Source organism: Callorhinchus milii, unplaced genomic scaffold (assembly GCF_018977255.1).
Source record: "Callorhinchus milii isolate IMCB2004 unplaced genomic scaffold, IMCB_Cmil_1.0 Scaffold3, whole genome shotgun sequence".
Lineage (NCBI taxonomy): Eukaryota > Metazoa > Chordata > Chondrichthyes > Chimaeriformes > Callorhinchidae > Callorhinchus > Callorhinchus milii.
Genome location: NW_024704744.1, coordinates 75,088,022 through 75,110,162, shown reverse-complemented (window position 1 = coordinate 75,110,162; position 22,141 = coordinate 75,088,022). Strand labels below are relative to the sequence as shown.

General features: G+C 45.8%; 1 protein-coding gene across 3 annotated transcripts; it reads left to right on the top strand.

Moving 5' to 3' along the window:
* The first annotated feature begins 853 nt into the window (after positions 1-853).
* Positions 854-20,288, top strand: gtpbp2b (GTP binding protein 2b). 3 transcript variants are annotated; one of them, XM_007898303.2, is made up of 12 exons: positions 854-965; positions 7,206-7,232; positions 8,921-9,105; positions 10,211-10,319; positions 11,494-11,691; positions 12,317-12,491; positions 13,845-14,064; positions 14,981-15,116; positions 15,543-15,601; positions 16,146-16,317; positions 16,866-17,030; positions 17,322-20,288. In XM_007898303.2, the coding sequence occupies exons 1-12, from the start codon at positions 954-956 to the stop codon at positions 17,481-17,483; spliced, it is 1,620 nt and encodes a 539-aa protein (XP_007896494.1). In that variant the 5' UTR covers positions 854-953; the 3' UTR covers positions 17,484-20,288. The 3 variants fall into 3 exon arrangements, with proteins under 3 accessions (XP_007896494.1, XP_007896493.2, XP_042189176.1); XM_007898302.2 differs by lacking the exon at positions 854-965 and adding an exon at positions 1,075-1,259; XM_042333242.1 differs by lacking the exon at positions 854-965 and having other exon boundaries at positions 7,025-7,232.
* The last annotated feature ends 1,853 nt before the right edge of the window (positions 20,289-22,141 follow it).

Here is a 22,141-nt window from a genome sequence, read left to right as displayed (position 1 = left end):
GAACCTAGGTTCGATTCCCAGGTGGGGCAGAACCTTAGGCAAGTTTCCTTACTCCACACCCCTCTGTTTACCCAGCAGTAAGTAGGAACCTGGTTGTTAGGTGATTGTCGGATCATTTTCCAGGGTTATATAATCCTAAATAATCCTTGCATTTGATACAGCGCTTTTCACGTCGGGAGGACGTCCCAAAGCGCTTCACAGAATACATTGTAAAGTGAATTGACTGTATATTTGTGGGCGAACGCGGCAGCCAATTGCGCACAGCAATGTCCCACAAACAGTCGTGGATTGAAGATGACCAATTTATTATTGTTTTTGTGTTTTTGGAAGGATTATTATTAGGCTCTGTGCGGAGTAAGGAAACTTGCCCAAGGTTTCGCCCTCTGCCTGGAATTGAACTCAGGTCTCTCGCTTGCAAAGCGAGTGCTCTAACCACTGAGCTACGGGACTCCAAAAAATCCCTCAAAAGGAAATGTGGTCCCTCAATCCACAACTGTTGTGGGTTTGGTCCACAAAATGCACAGTGCATTCAGTTTAGGGTATATGCTCTGAGATGCTTTGCAATGTCCCAACGTATATCAAGTGTAAGGATTATTATGGTAACACCCTCTCTGCGCCTGCGCATTGCCGCACGAACAGGCTGACGTCATTTTTCACGCGCTCGCCGGGCAGCGCATGCGTAGTATTGTGTCGAAAGCGGTAGGATGGCGCAGGCGCAGCGCAATGTTGCGGCTCCAGTTAGGCGCATGCGCATGCGGTGAGGGGGCGGGGAGATGTGAAGCGGTGCCGAGTATTGTGGCGGGTGGGGGGGTCGGGGGGCGGACGCGCAGGCGCGGTACGGTGTGTTGTGGCTGGCAAAAGGGAGTGGCGCATGCGTGGTGGTGGGGCACAGCTCGAGCGGTTTCTGTTGGTGGTTCAAAGTGGAGGTGGTGGCGGCGGCGCGAGGGGTTGTCATGGAGCCGCTGGTGAGCGAGCTGTTCGGGGGCTCAGGTTCAGCCCAGGCTCGAGGCTCCCGCTGCGGCCCGGGACGCGGCTCCACTTCCAGCAGCAGAGGCCGAGGTTTGGCTGCAGGCAGCTCAGCCCGCGGCTCGGCGTCAGGTCGCGGGTCGACCTCAGCTTCGGGACAGGCCTCGGTGTCCGTGTCCGGTCTCTCCGCCCAGGGACAGAAAGGCAAATTAGTGGCGGCGCCCAAAGCTGGTCACAAAAAGGCAAAGGGTCGGCCCCGGGGCCGCAACAACCCGCCCTACCTGCCCCCAGAGGTGAGCTGCCTCCAGGTGAACAAACTGTAACATGTGATGTTCATCATGTTACAGGGGATCGGGGTTCACTGTCACTGTTAATAATCCCTGGATTTCACGTTGGTGAGACGTCTCAAAGCACGTCACAGAATGTACTGTAAAGTGAAGTGACTTGTGTGTTTTGTGGGTGAAACGGGTACAGTGTTACAGGGGTATGGGATACGCTGCCAGGGTTGCGGGGTACGCTGCCAGTGTTGCGGGGTACGCTGCCAGTGCTGCGGGGTACGCTGCCAGTGCTGCGGGGTACGCTGCCAGTGCTGCGGGGTACGCTGCCAGTGCTGCGGGGTACGCTGCCAGTGCTGCGGGGTACGCTGCCAGTGCTGCGGGGTACGCTGCCAGTGCTGCGGGGTACGCTGCCAGTGCTGCGGGGTACGCTGCCAGTGCTGCGGGGTACGCTGCCAGTGCTGCGGGGTACGCTGCCAGTGCTGCGGGGTACGCTGCCAGTGCTGCGGGGTACGCTGCCAGTGCTGCGGGGTACGCTGCCAGTGCTGCGGGGTACGCTGCCAGTGCTGCGGGGTACGCTGCCAGTGCTGCGGGGTACGCTGCCAGTGCTGCGGGGTACGCTGCCAGTGCTGCGGGGTACGCTGCCAGTGCTGCGGGGTACGCTGCCAGTGCTGCGGGGTACGCTGCCAGTGCTGCGGGGTACGCTGCCAGTGCTGCGGGGTACGCTGCCAGTGCTGCGGGGTACGCTGCCAGGGTCGCGGGGTACGCTGCCAGGGTCGCGGGGTACGCTGCCAGGGTTGCGGGGTTTGTGGTACGCTGGTAGTGTTATAGGGTACACTCAGTGTTACAGGATATGGGGTACATTCAGTGTTACATGTGTACAGGGTACAGAGGATATGTTTCTGTGGGATGTTGAGTTGGCGATTATATTGCTGTGTTTGCACTGTGTGCACAATTTGTGTTGGGGCTTGTTGCTATCTTTCTGAATGTGTTATTTTTACTTTGTGTTTGTGTGTTTCTATGACTGTCTTGATCTCTCCCGCTGTTGTGGGTTTCAATCCATTGCTCTTCTGGGTTTGCGAGTCTATTTTTGTTTCTATATGTGTATCACTCACTCTCTGTCATGATCTCTTCACTTGCTCAGGATTTTATCTAGTTACACTGTGTGTATTTGTGTAAATGTCTTGCTTTCTTTGCCTTTATGTCTATTTTTATGTTTGTGTAAGGTCCTCCCGACTTGAAAGGCGCTATGCAAATGTAATTTTGTTGTTGTTGTTTGCCTCTGTGTTTTGATCTTACTGCTGTGGGTTTCAGTCGATTGCACTATTTGTTTGCATTGTACTCACTGCTGTGAGTCACTGTGTAATAGGATGCAGGGCAGGCAGTCCCAGATATTGACCTTTAGGTTCAGTTTCCTTGACGTTCTCTTAGTTTGTGGTGAATAACTCCTGCCAACATCTAAGTATTGCTAAACAAACAATTGCTATGTTTGGCATTTGGCAACTGCATCATTGGGTTTCAAAATGAATTTAAATACTATTATAAGTTCCTGTTTTAGGAAAATATAAAGCTTTCCTTGTAAATAAATTGTGTGCAGTTCTGAGCCATTTAGGCAAGTTATTTCCAGCTTCCACCCTAATTTACCATACTAATTTACCTGACTTCAGGTTGGATAGTGGGGACAGGAGGAGGTTGTTTAGCCCTTTCTGCCACTTAATTAGAATAGGGCAGATTTTTAAAACCATATTCCCTGCCTTTACTCCATATCCTTTTATAGTATTATAATACCTGTAGCAACAATCCTTGCATTTGATATAGCACTATCATGTTGGCACAACTTCTCAAAGTGCTTCATAGAGCTTTTACTGTAAAGTGACAGTAATTACTGTTTTTGAATGCAAACTCAGCAGCTAATTTGTGCACAGCCAGGGGAGAATTACAAACTTTTTATCTGGGGGATTGTTGGCCAGGATACCATGAGAAACCCCTTGTTTTTTTGGAATAGTGTCACAGGATATTTAACATCTGAATACAGGAAGGTCATTATTTGCTTGTGGGCAGAAAGAGAAAACAAATAATAATAATAATCCTTACATTTGATATAGCGCTTTTCACGCCTTCTGGACGTCTTAAAGCGCTTCACAGAAGTGAAGTGAATTGACTGTATTTATGGGTGAAACCTGCAGCCAATTGTGCACAGCAATTTCCCACAAACAGTGACCAATTTATTATTTTTTTCTTGAGGGATTATTATCAGGTATATGGAGTAAGGAAACTTGTCCAAGGTTTTGCCCTGTCAGTAATTGAACCGAGGTTTCTCGCTTGCGAGACGAGCGCTCTAACCACTGAGCTACAGGACTCGACAAGTGTTGGCAGCCTACTGTTAAATCTGCACTTGATGTGAGATTGGGAAGAGAATCTGGTTTAGAGCGTAATCCTGGAATCAGTATCCACATAGTTTGGTTTATGTGTTGCTGATCAGTATATGATGTACCGTTGCCAACACTTGTTTTCTCTTTCTGTCCGCAAGCAAATAATTACATTCCAGTATTTAGAGGTTGAAGATCCTATGGCACTATTCAAAAAGAGAAGGGAATTTCTCATGCTACTTATCAACAACCACAACAAATTACACTTGTATTTTATTTACTTATTGTATCCCTTCACGTCAGAAAGACGTCCCAAGGCGCTGGAAAATCAGGGATTTTTTGGACCCAAGCTGGGAGTTTGGGGTCCGGTATGTCAGTATGTGATGAACAGCAAAGCACCAAGTAGTGTGCGGTAACCTGGGTCAGTTGGTAACACTCTCACCTGTTGAGGCAGAAGGTTCAAACTCCATAGTCTTGAACTCCCGTAGTCGAGGCTAGAACTTCAGTGTCGTGTTGGGGCTGTTGCATTGTTGGAGGTGCCACCCTTCTGATGAGGCGTTAAACTGAGACCCTGTCTGTCTGTTTAGATGGACATTAAAGATCCCGTAGCACTATTCGAAGAAAAGTTCTTCCTGGTATGCTGCCCAACCTTGAACACGGTCAGAGATCGGTGAAGTATATTAGCTGTTACTGCTGGTTAACCCGTCTCAGTGCTGTTGCTTGTGGCAGCTTTTAATCAACACTCTGGTCTTGGGCTGGCCATTGAGGTCCACACTTGGTATCACCCACAGCTTGATTTCTCTTGTCCTCTGTCCTACTCTTTCATCTTGCTGATGTCCTTTACTTCGACCCATCACTTAATTTGATCTCTCTTCCACCCCCACCCCCCGACCAACTTTTCAGTGACACAGGGTGTCAATAGGACGTTCAGCCCAACTAGTCTGTGCCAGTATTTATACTCCACGCAAGCCCTCATCCCTGCTATTCCCATCTCCTATATACCCTTCTTCCTTATATATGTTTACTCTAAAATACTCCCTTCAATCACAGATTCTGGCAGTGAGCTGTAAATTGTCACCAACCTCTGTGGGAAGAAGTTCCTTATAAACTCCTTATTAATAATAATATTAATAATATTTGTGGAGTCCTGTAGCTCAGTGGTTAGTGCACTCGTTTTGCAAGCGAGAGACCTGGGTTCGATTCCAGGCCGAGTGAAACCTTGGGCAAGTTTCCTTACTCCACACTCCTGATAATAATCCCTCAAAAAAAAATTGGTCATTTCAATCCACGACTGTTTGTGAGACACTGTTGTGTGCAATTGGCTGCTGCATTTCACCCACAAATATACAGTCAATTCACTTTACAGTCTCTTCTGTGAAGTGCGTTGAGACGTCTAGAAGACGTGAAAAGCGCTATATCAAATGCAAGGATTATTATAATAATTCTTGCATTTGATATAGTGCTTTATCACATTGTTGAGATACCTCAATATGCTTCACAGAATATACTGTAAAGTGGATTGAATGTGCATTCTGGACAATACGCAGCAGCCAATTGTGCACAGCTGTGGATTGAGTGACCAAATGATTTTTTGACATGATTACCCCCGGAAAGCGATTTGCCAGTCGATTAACAACTGGGTTCCTACTTACTATTGGGTAGACAGAGGCATGTGGAGGAAGGTTTTGCCTCCCGCGGGAATCAAACCCAGGTCCACTCACTTGCGAGCCGAGAGCGCTAACCACTACGCTACGGACTCTGTGAGCCTCTGTGTGAGAATATGCTCACCTCCTCATTAACTCTTCCAGTGACTGTCCTCAGTTTATGCCTCCCTTGTTATTATTTTACTTACCAGTGGAAATAATCTTTCAGTGTTTATCCTGCCAAACACCAACTGAAAGTTGTTGGGGAGAATTATCAGGAGTTTTGGGAACAGAGAAAGGCAAGATTGTAAAATCCACAACATATCACAGAGAAGCTCCATAACGTGGCTCAGAAGCTGATAAACAGAAACTCATTTCGATGATCTTATCAGTTACTCAGATGGCGTGAGTGGATTTTCATACTGCAGAATGGTGTGAAATTACTGCTGTAGCCGGCACTGTGGGACTTCAGCCATAATATACTAATAGATTGAGACTGGGTGGAATTTCAGGCCCAAGATGTTTGTGTGACCCAGTTGAAGGATCATGTCACTGTCGTATGTCAGCAGTTTTGAAACAAGTGTTTATAGAAATAAGATGTTTATAGAAACCCAGTTGCTCCAATTCAATTGTAGACGCAACAAGAAATGGAAAAATCCTAACAACATCCGCTTTTTCCACCCCTTTCATCCTTTCAGAATCTTAAATCCTTTTATTGGTTTGCCTCAGAGAAGACAGTCACTACAATTTACAGTGAGGCTCATCAGTGAGTAAAGATGAATACCTGCCCAGCACAATACATGTCCACCTGCCACTGCCAATTTTTCAGGCTTGAGGACATATCTATTCCTCCACGTCTCATTGATGAGCCAGACTGGCTGGTAATAATATTAATAATGTCAATAGAACAGTGCTAGAGATTATTGCGGAGCTGCTTGGCTTGCCAGACATATCTTCTCAAACTTTGATCAAGCCTAGTAAGACCAGATTCCTCCCCTTTCACTCCCAGCAGTCTGTTTCCCTGACTGCCCGATGGTTCTGACCATCTCAGTGCAATAAGATGAGGAAGGCAGTGAAGCCTGGTGAAGTCTGGGGTGATGAGTGTGCAGTGTGAGTGACGATGCAGTATTTTGTATGGACCTTGTGGATGGTGGAACTTGGGAGACCATTGAGGAGTTAAACCACCATCATCGGCCTCTTAAGGTCTATATTAAAGATCCCACGGCACTATTTGAAAGAGAAATGAGTTTCTCCTAGTGTCCTGACCAACAATTCCCCAGATAATAGTAGTTATTCACTTCATGACTGACTATTTGTGGAACATTGCCTTGTGCAATTGGCTCCTGCATTCACCTACAAAACAATGGCACTATAGTTTATAGCAATTTCTGTGAAGTACTTTGAGATGTGAAAGGCACTATATCAATTGCAAGGATTATTACACATACACATCTCTGGATAGATAGCAGGCTGAAACCAATGCCTTGTGTAAGATCCTTGGGTTACTGTGAGCCTTGGCATAATAAAACAACTTCTGTATATGATGCGGAGGCTGAGTGACTGGCTGCTTAGTTGCAACATGTGCATCTGCTGCAATGCGTTAACTGCATTGAGCCACTTGGACACAATAAGGGAGAGAGACTGCAAGTATTGAATGTCAGATCTGTGCCTAATTACATCAATATTCCACTCCGTACGTCCAGAGGAGACTGCAGCTGATGTATCCCCACGTGTCAGAATAAGCAGTACATCAGATTGATCTCCTTTCTGGACTGCAGCTTCACAGAAGCTCGGAGTAAATCAGTGCCTTGTGCTGTTAAGATTGCTGAGTTTTGTGGTGTGAGCTTGTGGCGTTGTGCTGTGCTGTGCAGACTTACGAAGGCTTATTGATGGATTCTGTAGTTCGTAGATCTGAACTTGGGGCTGGCAGTAATTGTGTCTTTTCTCTGCAGGCTGAAGAAGGAAACATCGAATACAAGGTGAGCTTAATCGGGCGGTCGCAGCGCTTTTGTTATTTTCAGTATTGCACAAATTCCCAGCACATCTACTTGCACTTGTGTTTTCAGTCCTTAGTCAAAGGAGTATTACCTTTCTTCTTTCATGAAAGAATTGGCTCTATTTGGAATAGTCTTCCCAGGCACTTGGCTGTTCACTCAGGCTAAGTGTTTGCAAGGCCCGAGATTGAAGGAGATGTCACAGCCGTACCCAATCCTGCCCTCGCCCAAACTCCAAGAAATATAAAACGTAAAGAAATGAAAAGCTGGAACCCTGGCTGGATATTTTGCCTACTTTTTATCCCAGAGCACCATGTATAATTGTAATCCTTTGTTTCTTGAAATGAGTTGACTCAGCACAGACTGTGTAGGATTTAACCTCTGCACTGCCGGTACCTTTACTGACTAGACCATTGGGGTGGGGTAAGGTAGCAGGTGGATTCTTTCTCCTTCCCCCACAACTGCTGCATGTGTGATTGCGAGTTAGCGATAGTGGGTATAAACAGTGAATATTTCCTCTCAAATCTTCCTGTACATTATATTTTACAGACTTTATGAATTTAGGGACTGCAGCCCTTAAGTTACATTATTCTTGTTACTTATCCTTGCTTCTAGCATATAGTGTGCGACTTGGAAGTTTCTGTAATCTTTCCTGGAAGGTTCTCAACGGGATATAGATAGGCTTGGGGAGTGGGCGAGTAGGTGGTAGATGGAAAGAATTTAATGTGGGGAAGTGTGAAGTTATTCACTCAGGTAGAAAAAATGGAAAAACAGATTATTTTCTAGAAGGGGAGAGATTAGATAATGTTAGTGTTTAGAAGGATTTGGGTGTCTTGTACACCAGTCTCAAAAAGTTAGTTTGCAGGTGCAGCAAACAACTAAGAAGGCGAACGGTATGTTAGTGTTCATTTGAAAAGGTTTAGAGTACAAGAGTAGGGAAGTCTTGCTGCAACTGTATAGGGCCTTGGTGAGACCACACCTAGAGTATTGTGTGCAGTTTTGGTCTCCTTATTTAAAAAAGGACATACTTGCCCTAGAGGGGGTGCAGCATAGATTCACTAAGTTAATTCCTGGGATGAAGGGACTGACCTATGAGGATAGGCTGAATAAACTAAGGCTATATTCTCTAGATTACAGAAGAATTAGTGGAGATCTTATTGAAACATATAAGATTCTTAAAGGGCTGAATGAAGTAGACACTGAGGGTCTGTTTCCCCTGGTAGGAGAATCTATAACCAGGGGTCACAGTCTTAAAATTAAGGGTCAGCCTTTCAGAACAGAGTTGAGGAAACATTTCTTCACTCAGAGGATAGTGAATTTATGGAATTCATTACCCCAGAAGGCTGTAGATGCTCAATCCTTTAACATCTTCAAGGCTGAGACTGATAGATTTTTTTAAAAAATAGAGGGATTAGGGGATATGGGGATAGGGCAGGTAATTAGAGTTAGGTCTGAAGATCAGCCATGATCTTACCAAATGGCGGGGCAGACTCGAGGGGCCGAATGGCCTACTCCTGCTCCTAATTCTTATGTTCTTATGTAATCCCCTGCTGTTTCCCCATCATGTCTGTGCTGGTGCTAGCTCTCCCAATAGCATTATCCACCCTGAGGCTGAATTGTAATGCCAGGCTTCCATCCCTTTGTATAAACTATTCCTTTTCTCCTCTCTGCAGCTGAAATTAGTGAACCCCTCTCAGTACCGTTTTGAGCACTTGGTTACACAGATGAAATGGCGCTTGCAGGAAGGTCGTGGCGAGGCCGTGTATCAGATCGGGGTGGAGGACAACGGACTGCTGGTTGGGCTGCTGGAGGAGGAGCTGAGGGCCTCGCTGAAAACCTTGCGCAGAATGGCTGAGAAGTAAGCGCCCAAGTCCTACGGGCGCGGGAGAGAATTTTGCCTGCAGTGGGGAAAGGTGGGGAGGGGGAGGTGAGTGGAGGCAGCTAGTGGATTTCTGTAGTGTAGTGATTAGAGCATTCGCTTTGCAAGCAAGAGCACCCGGATTCAATTCCCAGGCAGGACCAAACCTGAGGCAAGTTTCCCTACTCCACATGTCTCTATTTATCTAGCAGTAAGTAGGAATCTGATTGTTAGTCGATTGGTGGAGTATCGCTTTCTGGGGGTGGGGGGGGTACTAATCTCTTCAAATAAATAAATAAATTAGTCACTCAATCCACAACTATTTGTGGGACACTACTGTGCGCAATTGGCTGCTGCTTTCTGCCCACAGAATACACAGTTAATTCGCTTTATAGGATATTCTTTGAAATGCTTTGAAACATCTTAACGGTGTGAGAAGGCACTATATCAAATATTATTATATTATAGCTGAAGTCCCACAGTGCTGGCTACAGAGGTAATTTCGCACCATTTTGCAGCATGAAAGTCCACTCACACCGGCAAACTGACTGATAGCATCATCAAAATGAGTCTCTATTTATCAGCTTCTGAGCCACATTGTGGAGCTTCTCTGTAATATGTTGTGGATTTTACAATCTTGCCCTCTTTCTGTTGCCCAAACTCCCGATACTTTCCCCATCAACTTTCAGTTTGGTGTTTGCCAGAATAAATACTGAAAGATTATTTCCACTGGTTAGTAAAGTAATAACTGGAAGAGTTAATGAGGAGGTGAGCACATTCTCACAGAGGATTATTAAAATTGTACCGTAAGAGGCTATTGAGACTGAGGCCACTTAGAAGGAACTGGATAAGTATTTGAAGATTAACAATCGAAAGGTCTCTGGGGAATGAGCAGAGAATTGGGATTAGAACAGGGAGCTCCAACTGTGGTGTAAGCACCAGCACGAAGAAGAAACACCAGAAGATTGCAATCAGATGGGGTCACGGGAGAGATCATGAGATTAGATGGCTGGAGGGGAGGCAGCCAGGACTGTGGACAAGAAGGTAGTGTACTGTCTGTGCCGTTGATCAGAGCCAGGTCTTTATACTACTATTGTGTGCACAGGGTTGGAGCGGATATCACAATCCTCCGGGAGCGTGACGTGGAGTACGACACGGACTCACCCAGGCGTATCGCCGAGGTTTTAGTCAGGAAAGTTCCTGACGATCAGCAGGTACGGTCCCTGAGCTCACGCTCTTATTATAACAACACCTAATGAGAGCTTCTCAGACCGTGAGAGAATTGCAGGGCAGAAATATTGCGCCATACGAAGCCCAAAGTGCTGAGTTTCCAATCTCTGGCTCAATCCTAATAGCCACTGAGCAGAGGGAGGGCGGAATCAGCCTGGCTCAGTTGGTAGTTGCAACTCTGAGTTCAAAAGTTAAGGGCTCAAGCCCCACGAAGGGACTTTGAATTCAAGAGTTTATGGTGATACTCCAGTGCATTGTTGAAGGTGTGCTGGTTTGACCACACCTTTGGTCACCTTCCTCCCTTTCCCCGTGGCTCGGCCCCGGGATTCGTTATTGTGAAGTGCTCTGAGACGCCGTCCGGCATGGAAGGTGCTATATAAATCCAAGTTGTTGTTGTTGCTGTGTTATCGGAGGTGCCATACTTTGGATGAGATGGTAAACCGAGGTCCCTCCCGCTTGTCTGTTCAGATGGATGTTAAAGATCTCATACACTATTTGAAAAGAGAAGGGAGTTTTTCCCGATGTCCTGGCCAACAATCCCCCCCAATAAAACTTGGTCACTCGCTTCATGATTGTGGGACATTGCTGTGTGCAAATTGTGCTGTCTTACAAAATAGACAGTCGCTTTACATTAAATTCCGTGAAACGCTTTGAGACATCCTCCCAATGTGAAAGGTGCTATATTACATTGCAAGTATTATTATTGTTGTTCTTAAAATGTGTCTCCTTCCTCACCCTAACTGTGTCCCATGTCTTAGCAATTAGATGACAAAATCAGCCTGCCACTTTTTCAACCAGGGTCAGTCAAATTCTCCCCAAAACTGTAAACTAGGATCCCCTGCTTTATAACTAAGCACTGGACTTGCCTCACTATCCTTATGGGGAGAGGTTGATCATTGGAGAATAGTCATGAAGCAGGTAAACCACTTACCTTAAACCAGGATTGCAGAACAGGCACAAATCTGACTACGTCTCAGTCTAGTGACACAGCACCTGGGCTATGTCCAATCCGTGGTCCCCAGAGTAACTCTTCATCACTTTGTTCAGACCATGGACACACCACAAACCTGCCTGATATTAACATTATTAATGATATTAACAATTGGATTGGTTGGGGTGCTGCAGGTAGTGACTTTTTTCTCTTACCTGCGCTCTCAGTTTCTGGACCTCCGAGTGGCAGTATTGGGGAATGTGGACTCTGGAAAGTCGACGCTGTTAGGGGTCCTGACGCAGGGGGAGCTGGATAACGGTCGAGGCAGAGCCCGGCTCAACCTCTTTCGTCACCTTCACGAGATCCAGTCTGGCAGAACATCCAGCATCAGCTTCGAGATTCTGGGATTCAACAGTAAAGGAGAGGTAGGAGCTGTATCAAAACATCTGCGGTCCTGATATCCAGAGAGAATAGTAGGAGAGGAAAAGAAGATTGTCGTCCCAAAGATTAACAAAACCCTGTCTCGTGCCCTTGACTGATTTCTACACCGAACACTTAACCAATTTGATGTCACAGTCTGGCTCCATTACCTCTCTTGATCATACATTCCATGCGCATGGTGAAGTAATTCAGTCTGAACTGTCTGTTCACCTTACCTCTTCTGAGCTCAAGTCCCTGCACCCTTGTAGTTGAGTTTGTGGCCATGTTTAGATGCACCATTTAAGGAATTGTTTGACCTAGCTACTCTGCGCTGGTGTTTATACTCCACACGAACCTCCACCCCTTTCCTTTCCCCTCACCTAGACTGTACCCCATTAGTATTTCAGTAAGATCCCCAGAGTCTTTTTCCAGCGTGAACATTCACAGCTTCTGCAGTTGATGAGAGTGTGTGTGTTCACTGTGTCCATCATGTTATTTCTTAAACACGTTTATATTAAGTAACGAAGCTGTCCAGGCAGCCTTCAGCTTTATCATATAATTCTCCCGAGCCTTGTGATTGCTGCACTGCCCCCAGCAGTCTCACCATGTTTTCTGTTGCTGCTCTTTAAGGTGGTGAATTACAGCGACTCTCGCACTGCGGAGGAGATCTGTGAAAGTGCCTCGAAAATGATCACCTTCATTGACCTCGCCGGCCACCACAAGTACCTGAAAACCACTATCTTTGGCCTCACCAGTTACTGCCCTGACTTTGCTATGCTGGTAGTCAGCGCCAACACTGGCATTGGTATGTGTATGGGTGTGCCAACACTGACAGTGTAGGGAATGGGTAATTCTGTTTTGAGGCAAGAGATTGTTTTGCAGGACTGGCAGTGGGTTCTCTTCAAGAAATATGCTGCAAGCTGGCTGGAGGGTGCTGTTTTTGACTGTGGGGCTTTGTTTTATTTAGCTAAGTATCTGAGATACTTGAGGTACAGCCAAGTATCACACAAAAACCCATCATAATACTTAAGAGTCTCCAAGCCAAACTAATGAGAGTTCCACCTATGCATTGAAATTTCTGTTGTCTGAAATGGAGTGCGCACTCTGCTTAGAGGGAAGTGCCCTGTTCAAATAATCCCTGAAACTAGACACAGATTAACAAGGGTCAAGATTTGGGGATCCTTGAGTTGCATTGGGGTACAGCAGGAGTTTAACCAGTTAAACTATCTTGCAAATTGCAAACACTGGCTGACAAGCTTCCTGCTGCATGTCCAGCTAGAACTACTCTGTCCGTTAAGGTTTTGGCTTGCAGGGTTGATAGGTGAGTGGGAAGAATTCCTGCCCGTGGTGACTGATTTGCTTCTACAAGAAGAAAACTCGTCTTGCAAGTGAGAAACCTAGGTTTGATTCCCGGCAGGGTGAAATGTTGGGCAAGTTTCCTTACTCCGCACGCCTCTGTTTACCTAGCAGTAAGTAGATTGTTAGTTAATTGGCGGATCGCTTTTCCGGGGGTAATAATTCCTTTTTTAAAAAAAAAAGTAGTAATTGGTCACTCAGTCCACGACTGTTTGTGGGACATTGCTGTGCACAATTGGCTGCTGCCTTTCGCCCAAAAAATATACAGTCAATTCATTTTACAGTGTATACTTGAAGTGCTTTCAGACGTCTCGAAGATGTGATAAGGTGCTATATCAAATGCAAGTATTATTATTACTGCTGACAAGCCATCCTTCAAAACCCAGCAGACCTGCCTGGCTCAGGAAGCAGATTACTGAGACCACCACAAAGGATCTATTCTTTCCAGTATTTCTTTGCTAGGCGCATCACGTTGGAACTAGCTCAGCCCCAAAAAGACCCTCCTTACTTACCTCTCTTCAACTCTTCTAACCTCTCCTACCACCCAAGAAGATAGTCGCTAGTCAACTGGGGCCAATGCTCTATTTTCTCTTCAGTATTTATAGCAACTAATTTAAAAGACTTGCCTGTTTGAGAGAAATCTGGGATTGAGCGGATTCCCACCTAGTAGTTATGGTGTGACGGAATTACGCAGTGGTGGGATTGTGAGGTAGTTAGCTGTTACGTGGGGTTACAAAGCATGTTTGGGGGTGGAAGCTGTCATCTCTACCTCCGTTAATAATCTGGCTTGCTTTGTTTGTAGCTGGCACCACACGAGAACATTTGGGTTTGGCAATGGCTTTGAAAGTGCCGTTCTTCATCGTGGTCAGTAAGGTGGACCTGTGCACTAAGGCTACCATCGAGCGTACTGTGAAACAGCTGGAGATGGTGCTCAAACAACCTGGCTGCAACAAGGTCCCGCTCCTGGTGTCCACCAGTGACGATGCAGTGATGGCTGCACAGCGTTTTGCTCAGTCTCCGAGGTAAAAACGCAAAAGCTCCGTAGCATAGTGGTTAGTGCAAGGGGACCCCGGGTTTGATTCATGATCAGGGTTAAACCTTGGGCAAGATTCCTTACCCAAAAGTAACTGGGTCCCTAGTTGTTAGTCAATTGGAGGATCACTTTCTGGGGGTAATAATTCCTCCCAAAAAATGAAATAAATAATTTGGTCACTCAATCCGCGACTGTTTGTGGGACACTGCTGTGCACAATTGGCTGCCATGTTTCACCCACAAAATACAGTCAATCCACTTTACAATATATCCTGTGATATGTCAATGACATGATAAGGTGTTACATCAAATGCAAGGATTATTATTATCTGTATAGAGAGTAAAACTAGTGATAGATTTTCTCAGCCATTGAACCATGTCATGTCCACAACAAACACAGAACCTAACATTGTGCGCATAGTGTCTGAATTTTGTTTTTCATTTCTCTTTGTTGTTTGGTCACTGGAACATTTCTTTTGCCCTCTCCTCTCATTGCCAGCCTGGCAAATCTCAGTACAGTCTGAAACAATTGTTTCAGTGATTGTCTCCTTTCTTCACATGCACAGAGCCGGTCTCAGCTTACTCGTCTGTCCTCTCTCTCACTTCTCCTCGATCTTCTCTCTCAAACAGAACATCCACCAGTTCAGTGACGAACTGTACTGGGAGGGGGGCCAGTGATAGGGTGTGTTGTGGGGAAAGGAGGAAGGTAGTGACGAGATGTGCTGTGAGGAGAGTTGTGCCTAGAGTGAGACGGGCTGGGTATGTCATGTAGCAGTGGTTGAGTATGCTGCTGCGTGTATTTGTGGGGGACGGGACAATGATGACTGATTGTGGTGGGGGGTGTGGGGGGCATGGCGGGATGTGCTGGGGGGCACTATATTTAATACTGCTCTTTGTTCTGCGCAGTATCACTCCAATATTCCCGCTGTCTGGTGTGAGTGGGGTCAATCTGGAGCTGCTAAAGGTCTTTCTCAATGTGCTGCCGCCGCTGACCAACAGCAAGGAGCAGGAGGAACTGATGCAGCAGCTCACTGAGTTCCAGGTGCGCGTGGGGGCACGAGTATCAAATACGGTGGACTTTAAAGCTGTTGGGACACTATTGTCAGCTTGGCTCAATGGTTAGCACTCTCACCTCTGAGTCAGAAGGTTGTGGGGACTTGGACTCATATAGTCTAAGATGACACTCTAATGCAGTGCTGCTGATGTGTTGCATTGTCAGATGCGCTGTCCTTCGAATGAGACGTTAAACCAAGATCCCAACTGCCTATTCAGGTGGACGTTAAAGATCCCATGGCACTATTCGAAAAGAGAACAGAATTTCTCCTGGTGTCATTTGTTCATGGCTGTTTGTGGAGCATTAATTATTATTATTATTGTTATTGGTAACTAGGGACTTTCTCCAAAGTTGTTGTGAGATGTTCACTTTGATCAAGATCTGCACAAATGCAAGTTCTTTCTTTTCTTTCAGGTGGATGAGATTTACAGTGTTCCTGAGGTGGGCACTGTGGTCGGGGGGACACTGTACAGGTAAGAAACGAGAGGTTCTCTCCTCCCAGGCCAATGCATTGCATCAAGTGGCCTCCACCAGGGCACCCCACCCCGAGTACCCACTCTTCCCATGTGATCCTAAACAGTGAATCCCGGCTGGGTATCACAGGGTATCGGGCAAACCATGGACACGGATTCTGTGTTGATTGTAGGGAGGGAAACAGAGAGTCTTTGTTAAGGGGAACCAGGTCAAAATGAGGAGAAGTATTAAACCTTAGGGTACTGAGATCCCTCCTGTTCCTCGTGTATATTAATGACCTGGATTTGCAAAGAGGCAGCAAAGATCCGATAAAGAGAGTTTGTAGGGTATGCATATGGGCTGATAACTGGTAAATGAAGTTTAATACTGGTAAATGCAATGTACTACATATACGATGCAAGAATAAGAAACAAAAGTATTCCTTGAATAGGATAGAATTTACTAAGGGAGAAGCTGAGAGAAATCTCGGGGTGTTAGTTGACTCATTGCTCACTAGGTCAAAACAGTGTGAAACAGCAATAAACAATGCTTGTTGTCTCCTAGTGGCATCTGCCGAGAAGGTGAACGCCTAGTTGTGGGCCCCACAGACGAGGGCAAGTTCCTGCCCCTGAAGGTGTGCAGCATGCAAAGGAACCGTTCAGCATGCCGAGTGCTACGAGCGGGCCAGGCTGCCACTCTAGCTCTTGGAAACTTTGACCGAGCCCTGCTGAGGAAGGTAGGTCAGCGCTTAAAGCAGACTGTGTGAGGTGGCTGTCATGGGGGTCTGACCACAGGCCATCCATTGTGGCCATAAATGAAAAATGAAAATGAGTCGTGTAGCACGATGGTTAGCATACTTGCCTAGCAAGCGAGAGGCCCTTGATTCCCGGGCGGGCGAAACCTTAGTCAGTTTTCCTTATTCCACATGCCTCTTGTTTACCTACCAGTAAGTAGGAACCTGGTTGTTCGTTGATAATCCCTTCAAATTAATAAATAAATAAATAATCTGGTCAAATCAATCCGCTACTGTTTGTGGGACACTGCTGTGCGCAATTGGATACCACGTTTCGCCCACAAAATACACAGTCCCTGTGAAGCGCTTCAAAACGTTTCAACAATGTGATAAGGTGCTATATCAAATGCAAGGATTACTTTTATTGCTGCATGTGCAGAAGGCATGGCAAAGTGGGGTGTAACTGGAGGGGATTCTCAGTGATACTGTATGCAAGATTGAAGGTCGGGGAGGGCTGTTTTGCAGCCACAAATCTTGCTGTTCTGTGGCAGGGGATGGTGATGGTCAGCCCTGAGATGCACCCGACCATCTGTTCTGTCTTCGAGTCGGAGATTGTGCTGCTCTTCCACGCAAAGACTTTCCGCAGGGGATTCCAGGTCACCGTGCATGTCGGGAACGTCCGACAGACGGCCATTGTGGAGATCATACAGGGAAAGGTAGGCATGTGACACCACTTCCCACACACTTCCTCCCTGGGTGAGGATGTAGGCTGTTCCTGACATGGCACTGGGTAGGCTGGCTACAGACTAGGCAGATGAATCAGTTCTGGCGTGTGGGGGGCGCTCTGGATAGGTGGTATGATGATTGGGATGGGGGGCCCTGGTCACAGCTATGGGCGGAGGGGCGCCAGCCACAGCGGTTGTGGGGAGGGGGTGGAAAAAAACTCGTCTAATGTCCAGGTCCCAATGGCTGCTGAGTCAGATGCTCTCTCTCTCTTCTCTCTTTAGGAGGAGCTGCGGACCGGAGAGAAAGCCGTTGTTCGTTTCCGCTTTATCAAGCACTCTGAGTACCTGAAGGTGGGAGCCAAGCTCCTGTTCCGAGAGGGTGTCACTAAGGGGATCGGGCATGTCACAAAGCTGCACCCAACCTCCAATGACCAGAATATCTGAACTGAGAGCACGCCCTGCAGAGAGCTGTTTCCTGATACAGTGAACGGCCCCCAAAGTACAGGCTACGAGCCAGTGAACTATTGGAGGCAGCTCAGTGCCCAAGGGCAATGCAAGAGGGTAAAGCTCTGCCCCCTCTCCATGCTGCGCTGAGCTGTCTTCCCTCCAGCAATTGGCCTCAGCCCTTTCAAGAAAAAAATTCAACAACTTCCGAGTCCGACTCCATTACTCGTGTGCCTTTTCCATGGTTACCCTCTCTTCCTCTCCTACGTAGACATTTGCTGTAATGTTGGGGCACATGTTCTATGTTTTGGTGGTTTAGACTGTTATAGCTAGTATCCCTACCAGTAGCATGCATCTAGAGTAGCCTGGGCCTCACGCTCTCCTTCTTTCTCCCCACCCTCATATTTGTGGCATTACTGTGTAATATTGTGTGGAGTTGCTCAGGAGATGGGTTGTGTGCTACCTGTGTTTAGGGAGTTAGTGTGTTAGCACAGTGCTGGAGTTCTTGTGAATTTGCAGCACTGACTCCCCTCTTTCCCCCAGCCCCCCCATGTGATACCAGATTATGAATCCAGATATAACCACATTGTGAGTGGGTAAACCAAGCTGCATGATTCAAGCAGTCATCACTCTCGCTCAGTCCAGTGGTTGGAGCTGTTGTATCCTCATTCTGTCTGGGACAGACTGAACATCTGAGCTCCAGTTCATCTGCAGGTTCCATTCCTTTCAGGCTCAGCTCGTGCCCAGAACACAGGCTGGAAGCCTGCAGATGGCAGAGTTCAGCCCAGAGTCACCCTGACTGCAAACAGTGAGCGAGTGGTTGTCACAGTGCAATAAATGATGTTCGTTAGCACTGGTGAACAGGGCGATATTACCCCCACACCTTGCTGTTCACTAGCCTGTTCAACAGGCAGGCTGGGCAGCTTTTAATCCTGTCACTCCTTCAGTCTGCAGAGGGGTGAAGCCCTTAGTTTGATTGAGGATGGACTTGAATTTGGGCCGCAGGGTCCTAAGAGTGTCTGCACTTTACATTTTTGGTGTAGAATGGATTTCATTGTATCTGAGCCCAGCTCCCAACAAATGGATGGACTCACAGAAGAAACATATTGGTGCTATAGCCTCTAACGTCACATTTGTGTCACTGGATGTTGTGTGGAGATGGAATGGCAAACTGCTACAGTCAGGGGTGCTCTTGGTGCTCTTTTGGGAATAAGGTGAATGGTTGAAACAAAATAGAGGAAGTTTCCTTTATATATGTCCTGGGGTTTAGAGTGGGCATCAAGAAAGCTGTTCTCTCACATCTCTTACACTGACCTCATCACTAGGCACATAATCTACTATCACAATAATTCCCTGCCCTCCGAATTTTACATTCTATAAGCCAACAACAACTTGCATTTATATATATATATATATATATATCACCCAGCAATTGAGAGATGGTGACTGAGTGATCCTGGCACTGTTCCTCTGTGTGGCAAGATGTTCAGAAAAAAGCTATTCCCTTCCTGCATCTGCAGACGAGTTACATGCCACTTCCAAGGTCAATGCTGAAAGCAGTCATCAGTCTGTCCTTGACATACACAGAGTGCTAACAGACTGTGTGAGTGACTATGCTGAATTGACACTGTGCCCACACAGCTAATTTGGAGAATTCTAACCTGATTCTTTACTGAATCTACTCCCAATGTTTGGAAACTTCATTTTAAAACCTTGAATATAGAAATCTTACACATTTTTAAATTTTGTTCTCAAACCTATTTCTTCTCTCCCCACCACCCCTTTGTGCCCAGGGCTGACAGGGCAGCCTTGAGAATACAGATCATTATTTACTGTGCGTTTTTCATTCGATGGATATTTTATATTAGATATTTTATTAAACATTTCCTTAAATGTGAAATGTAACCAATGACTTGCGTGCATTTGGCGAGGTTCAGAGCCTGGTCACTGCGCTGTGTCCTGCTGTTACTAACTGTTACTGTCTCCATGATACACTTGTGTGACCATGTTGCACTCCAGCCCAGCTGATTCTTTTTCTTTTACTGCCTGGCTGTTTGGTTTCTGTAAACTGGACTCAGGGCCGGTCCACACACATCCATTGTGTGACTTACACCGGTGTTTGTACTGTGTGTATCTTTGCGTGAGTTGGGGGTGCCTGAATTTTGCCCTAACTAAGCATCACTGGCTGGTATGGGATCTATGTCCATTTTTGTTTGCAAATCTGTCAAATTTTGAAGTACACAAAATGTTTTAAAAAGCTAATCCTGGGCCAGTTCAATTCTGCTGAGTTTTCCGTCCTCCACAATGATGCTCTGTGGATTGGTTATTGGGCATGAACGTGGAGTCCTGCGCATTGTTTCCACAAGTTTTTACTGTAATTTTTATAAAACCCGTCTGATCAGGAAATTAGTGGGTCGTTTGGCTAAATAAAGGCATATCTTTGTGTCCGTTTGAGAGACTTTAATCCATGTGTGTACACAGTTCAGAATCCCTCATGTGCTGCTTTGTCACAGTCTCTCAATGCTTTGTTACGTGATTGTGAGCTGCATCGCGGAGCTAAGGAGACGAGTAGCATTCAGTCTTCAGACTCATTCACAGAGATCTGCAAATTCTCTGTGACGTTTGATGTTTGTTCTGTATACAAATTAGTTGTTGTGGTGCATTCCCAGTGCCTGGGATAAAACGAGGTTAATTTTTGTTAAATGTAATATAAAGGACATTGAGGCTTTTGTGTACATTATGTTCTGTATATACAAAATGTACAGAGATTTGTTTTTAAAAAAAATAAAGTTTTAACTTGTTTTTCCTCCTATGATGTCGGTGTTCACCAGCACTGCCTTATTGCTTGAAACACCTTATATTTGCAAATAAGGCGGAAGCAGCTGTGAAACGTATTGACAGTGAGCTGATCTCAGCCTGGGGGAGGGGTTCACTAGTGGCTGACTAGCCTGGGCCAAAAAGACGGCTGAGGCAATACTATGTAATGCTGTCTGAGGCAACACTTAGTAATACTGGCCTTTATAACCATGGGTGAGACAGAAGCTCAGCGGACAGGGTGAGTTATAGGGCACTAACTGACTTTTACCTGTGCTAACCCTGGAGCAAAGGCAGGAACGTTTCTAAATGAAGAACAATATAAAATAGAAGAAACACTTAGTCTTTGCTGTAAAATCTCAAAGCCAGGGTGAATATGGAGCCACTTGTGTACAGAGTCCCAGAGACAAAATAAGGATTATAATTACATGAAATAGGCCATTTGAACCAATTAGTTTGGGTGCATTTGAGCAGTGACCCATTCAAATCCCCCCATTTTCTCTTGTGAATGATTCAAGTTTCCTTAAAACATTGTTTATTTTGTTTTGACCATATCTTATGGCAAACCAGTTCCAATGTGTAAACCGGTTCCTCCTAAACTTTTTGTCAGCTGGGTGTTTGACACATGTGGAAGTGGGAATTCATCACCAACAAGTGGAAACGGTTTACTTATTGAATGCTGTCAAGTGTTTTTAATAATACTTCTAGCAGGTCGCCTTTCAATCCCCAGGGGGGAAACAAGCTCCAACATATCCAGTCTTTCCTCCTTTGGAACATCCCAATAAACCTAACTGCTAATAGATTTTACAGCAAAGACTAAGTGTTTCTTCTCTTTTATACTGTTTTTCATTTAGAAACTTTCTACCTCTGTTCCAGGGTTAGCATAGGCAGAAGTCAGTTAGTGCCCTATAATTCACCCTGTCCCTGGTATTCATATATGTTATAAATTATATAAGTATATAATAAATTACCTTTATATAAGTATTTATATGGTAGTGTTTCGCCCACAAAATACACAGTCGATCCATTTTACAATATAGTCGGTGAAGCAGATTATTATCATTCAAAACAGAAAGCAGCAGTCGCGGTTAGTAACAGCAATCATGTGAAACCACAAGATAGCAGGTTTTGAGGCGTTACTGAGGTGGGGTGGGCTGACTATTTGGCAGAGGTTGGCAGCTGATGCAACCCCAGGAAAGCTCAGACCAGCTGCTAACACTCCCCACCCACCCCTCCCAATCTGTTGTAGGGAGAACTGCACTCAGCAATTATAAATCTAACAGCTAACCTGGAAGTGCAGAGAGAACTTTTAAGTCTCTTAACCATTGCTCTATCTGACCTGAGTGTGTGGACGGATAGGTTAGAGGGCACTTTACTCTCTCAATAACGCATGCTGGCACTGACCCGAGAGTGTGAATAGACAATGTTGAGGGATCTTTACTGTGTTGGGATCTGGGCAATGAGCAGAATAAGACCAGCTTATTCTTTACAGCCTTCCTTTAATTAAGGAGCCAAGAACAGAGGAACCAAAGACACTCAGCAACTTATGCTTTGAAAATTCTTTACTTAATAAGAAATGTGAACGTTTTATCAGTTCAATTATCACAAGTACAACAGACAGGTCAATAGCATAGACAAATGTCTGTATCAAAGTCAGTTGGTAAATTCACAAACAGCACAAGTCTTGCATCACACATGAAGTCTGATTTCTGACCAGAAACCTTTTTCTTGGGGTTGTTGATTACAAAGTCAAAGCCGAATCTTTAAATGACGGACAGCTGAGCTGTGCACTTTATTCGACAGTTGTTAGACGTTATTAATTTGTCTCAACAGTTGTTATTTTT

What these genes read in the sequence shown, in the direction of transcription:
- gtpbp2b (XM_042333242.1), top strand. Translation starts at nt 7,143, where the DNA reads ATGGATTCTGTAGTTCGTAGATCTGAACTTGGGGCTGGCAGTAATTGT. An exon ending in AGCAGCTCACTGAGTTCCAG is followed by an intron (nt 15,117 to 15,542) that starts GTGCGCGTGGGG and finishes CTTTTCTTTCAG; the next exon opens with GTGGATGAGATTTACAGTGT. An exon ending in GTCGGGGGGACACTGTACAG is followed by an intron (nt 15,602 to 16,145) that starts GTAAGAAACGAG and finishes GTTGTCTCCTAG; the next exon opens with TGGCATCTGCCGAGAAGGTG.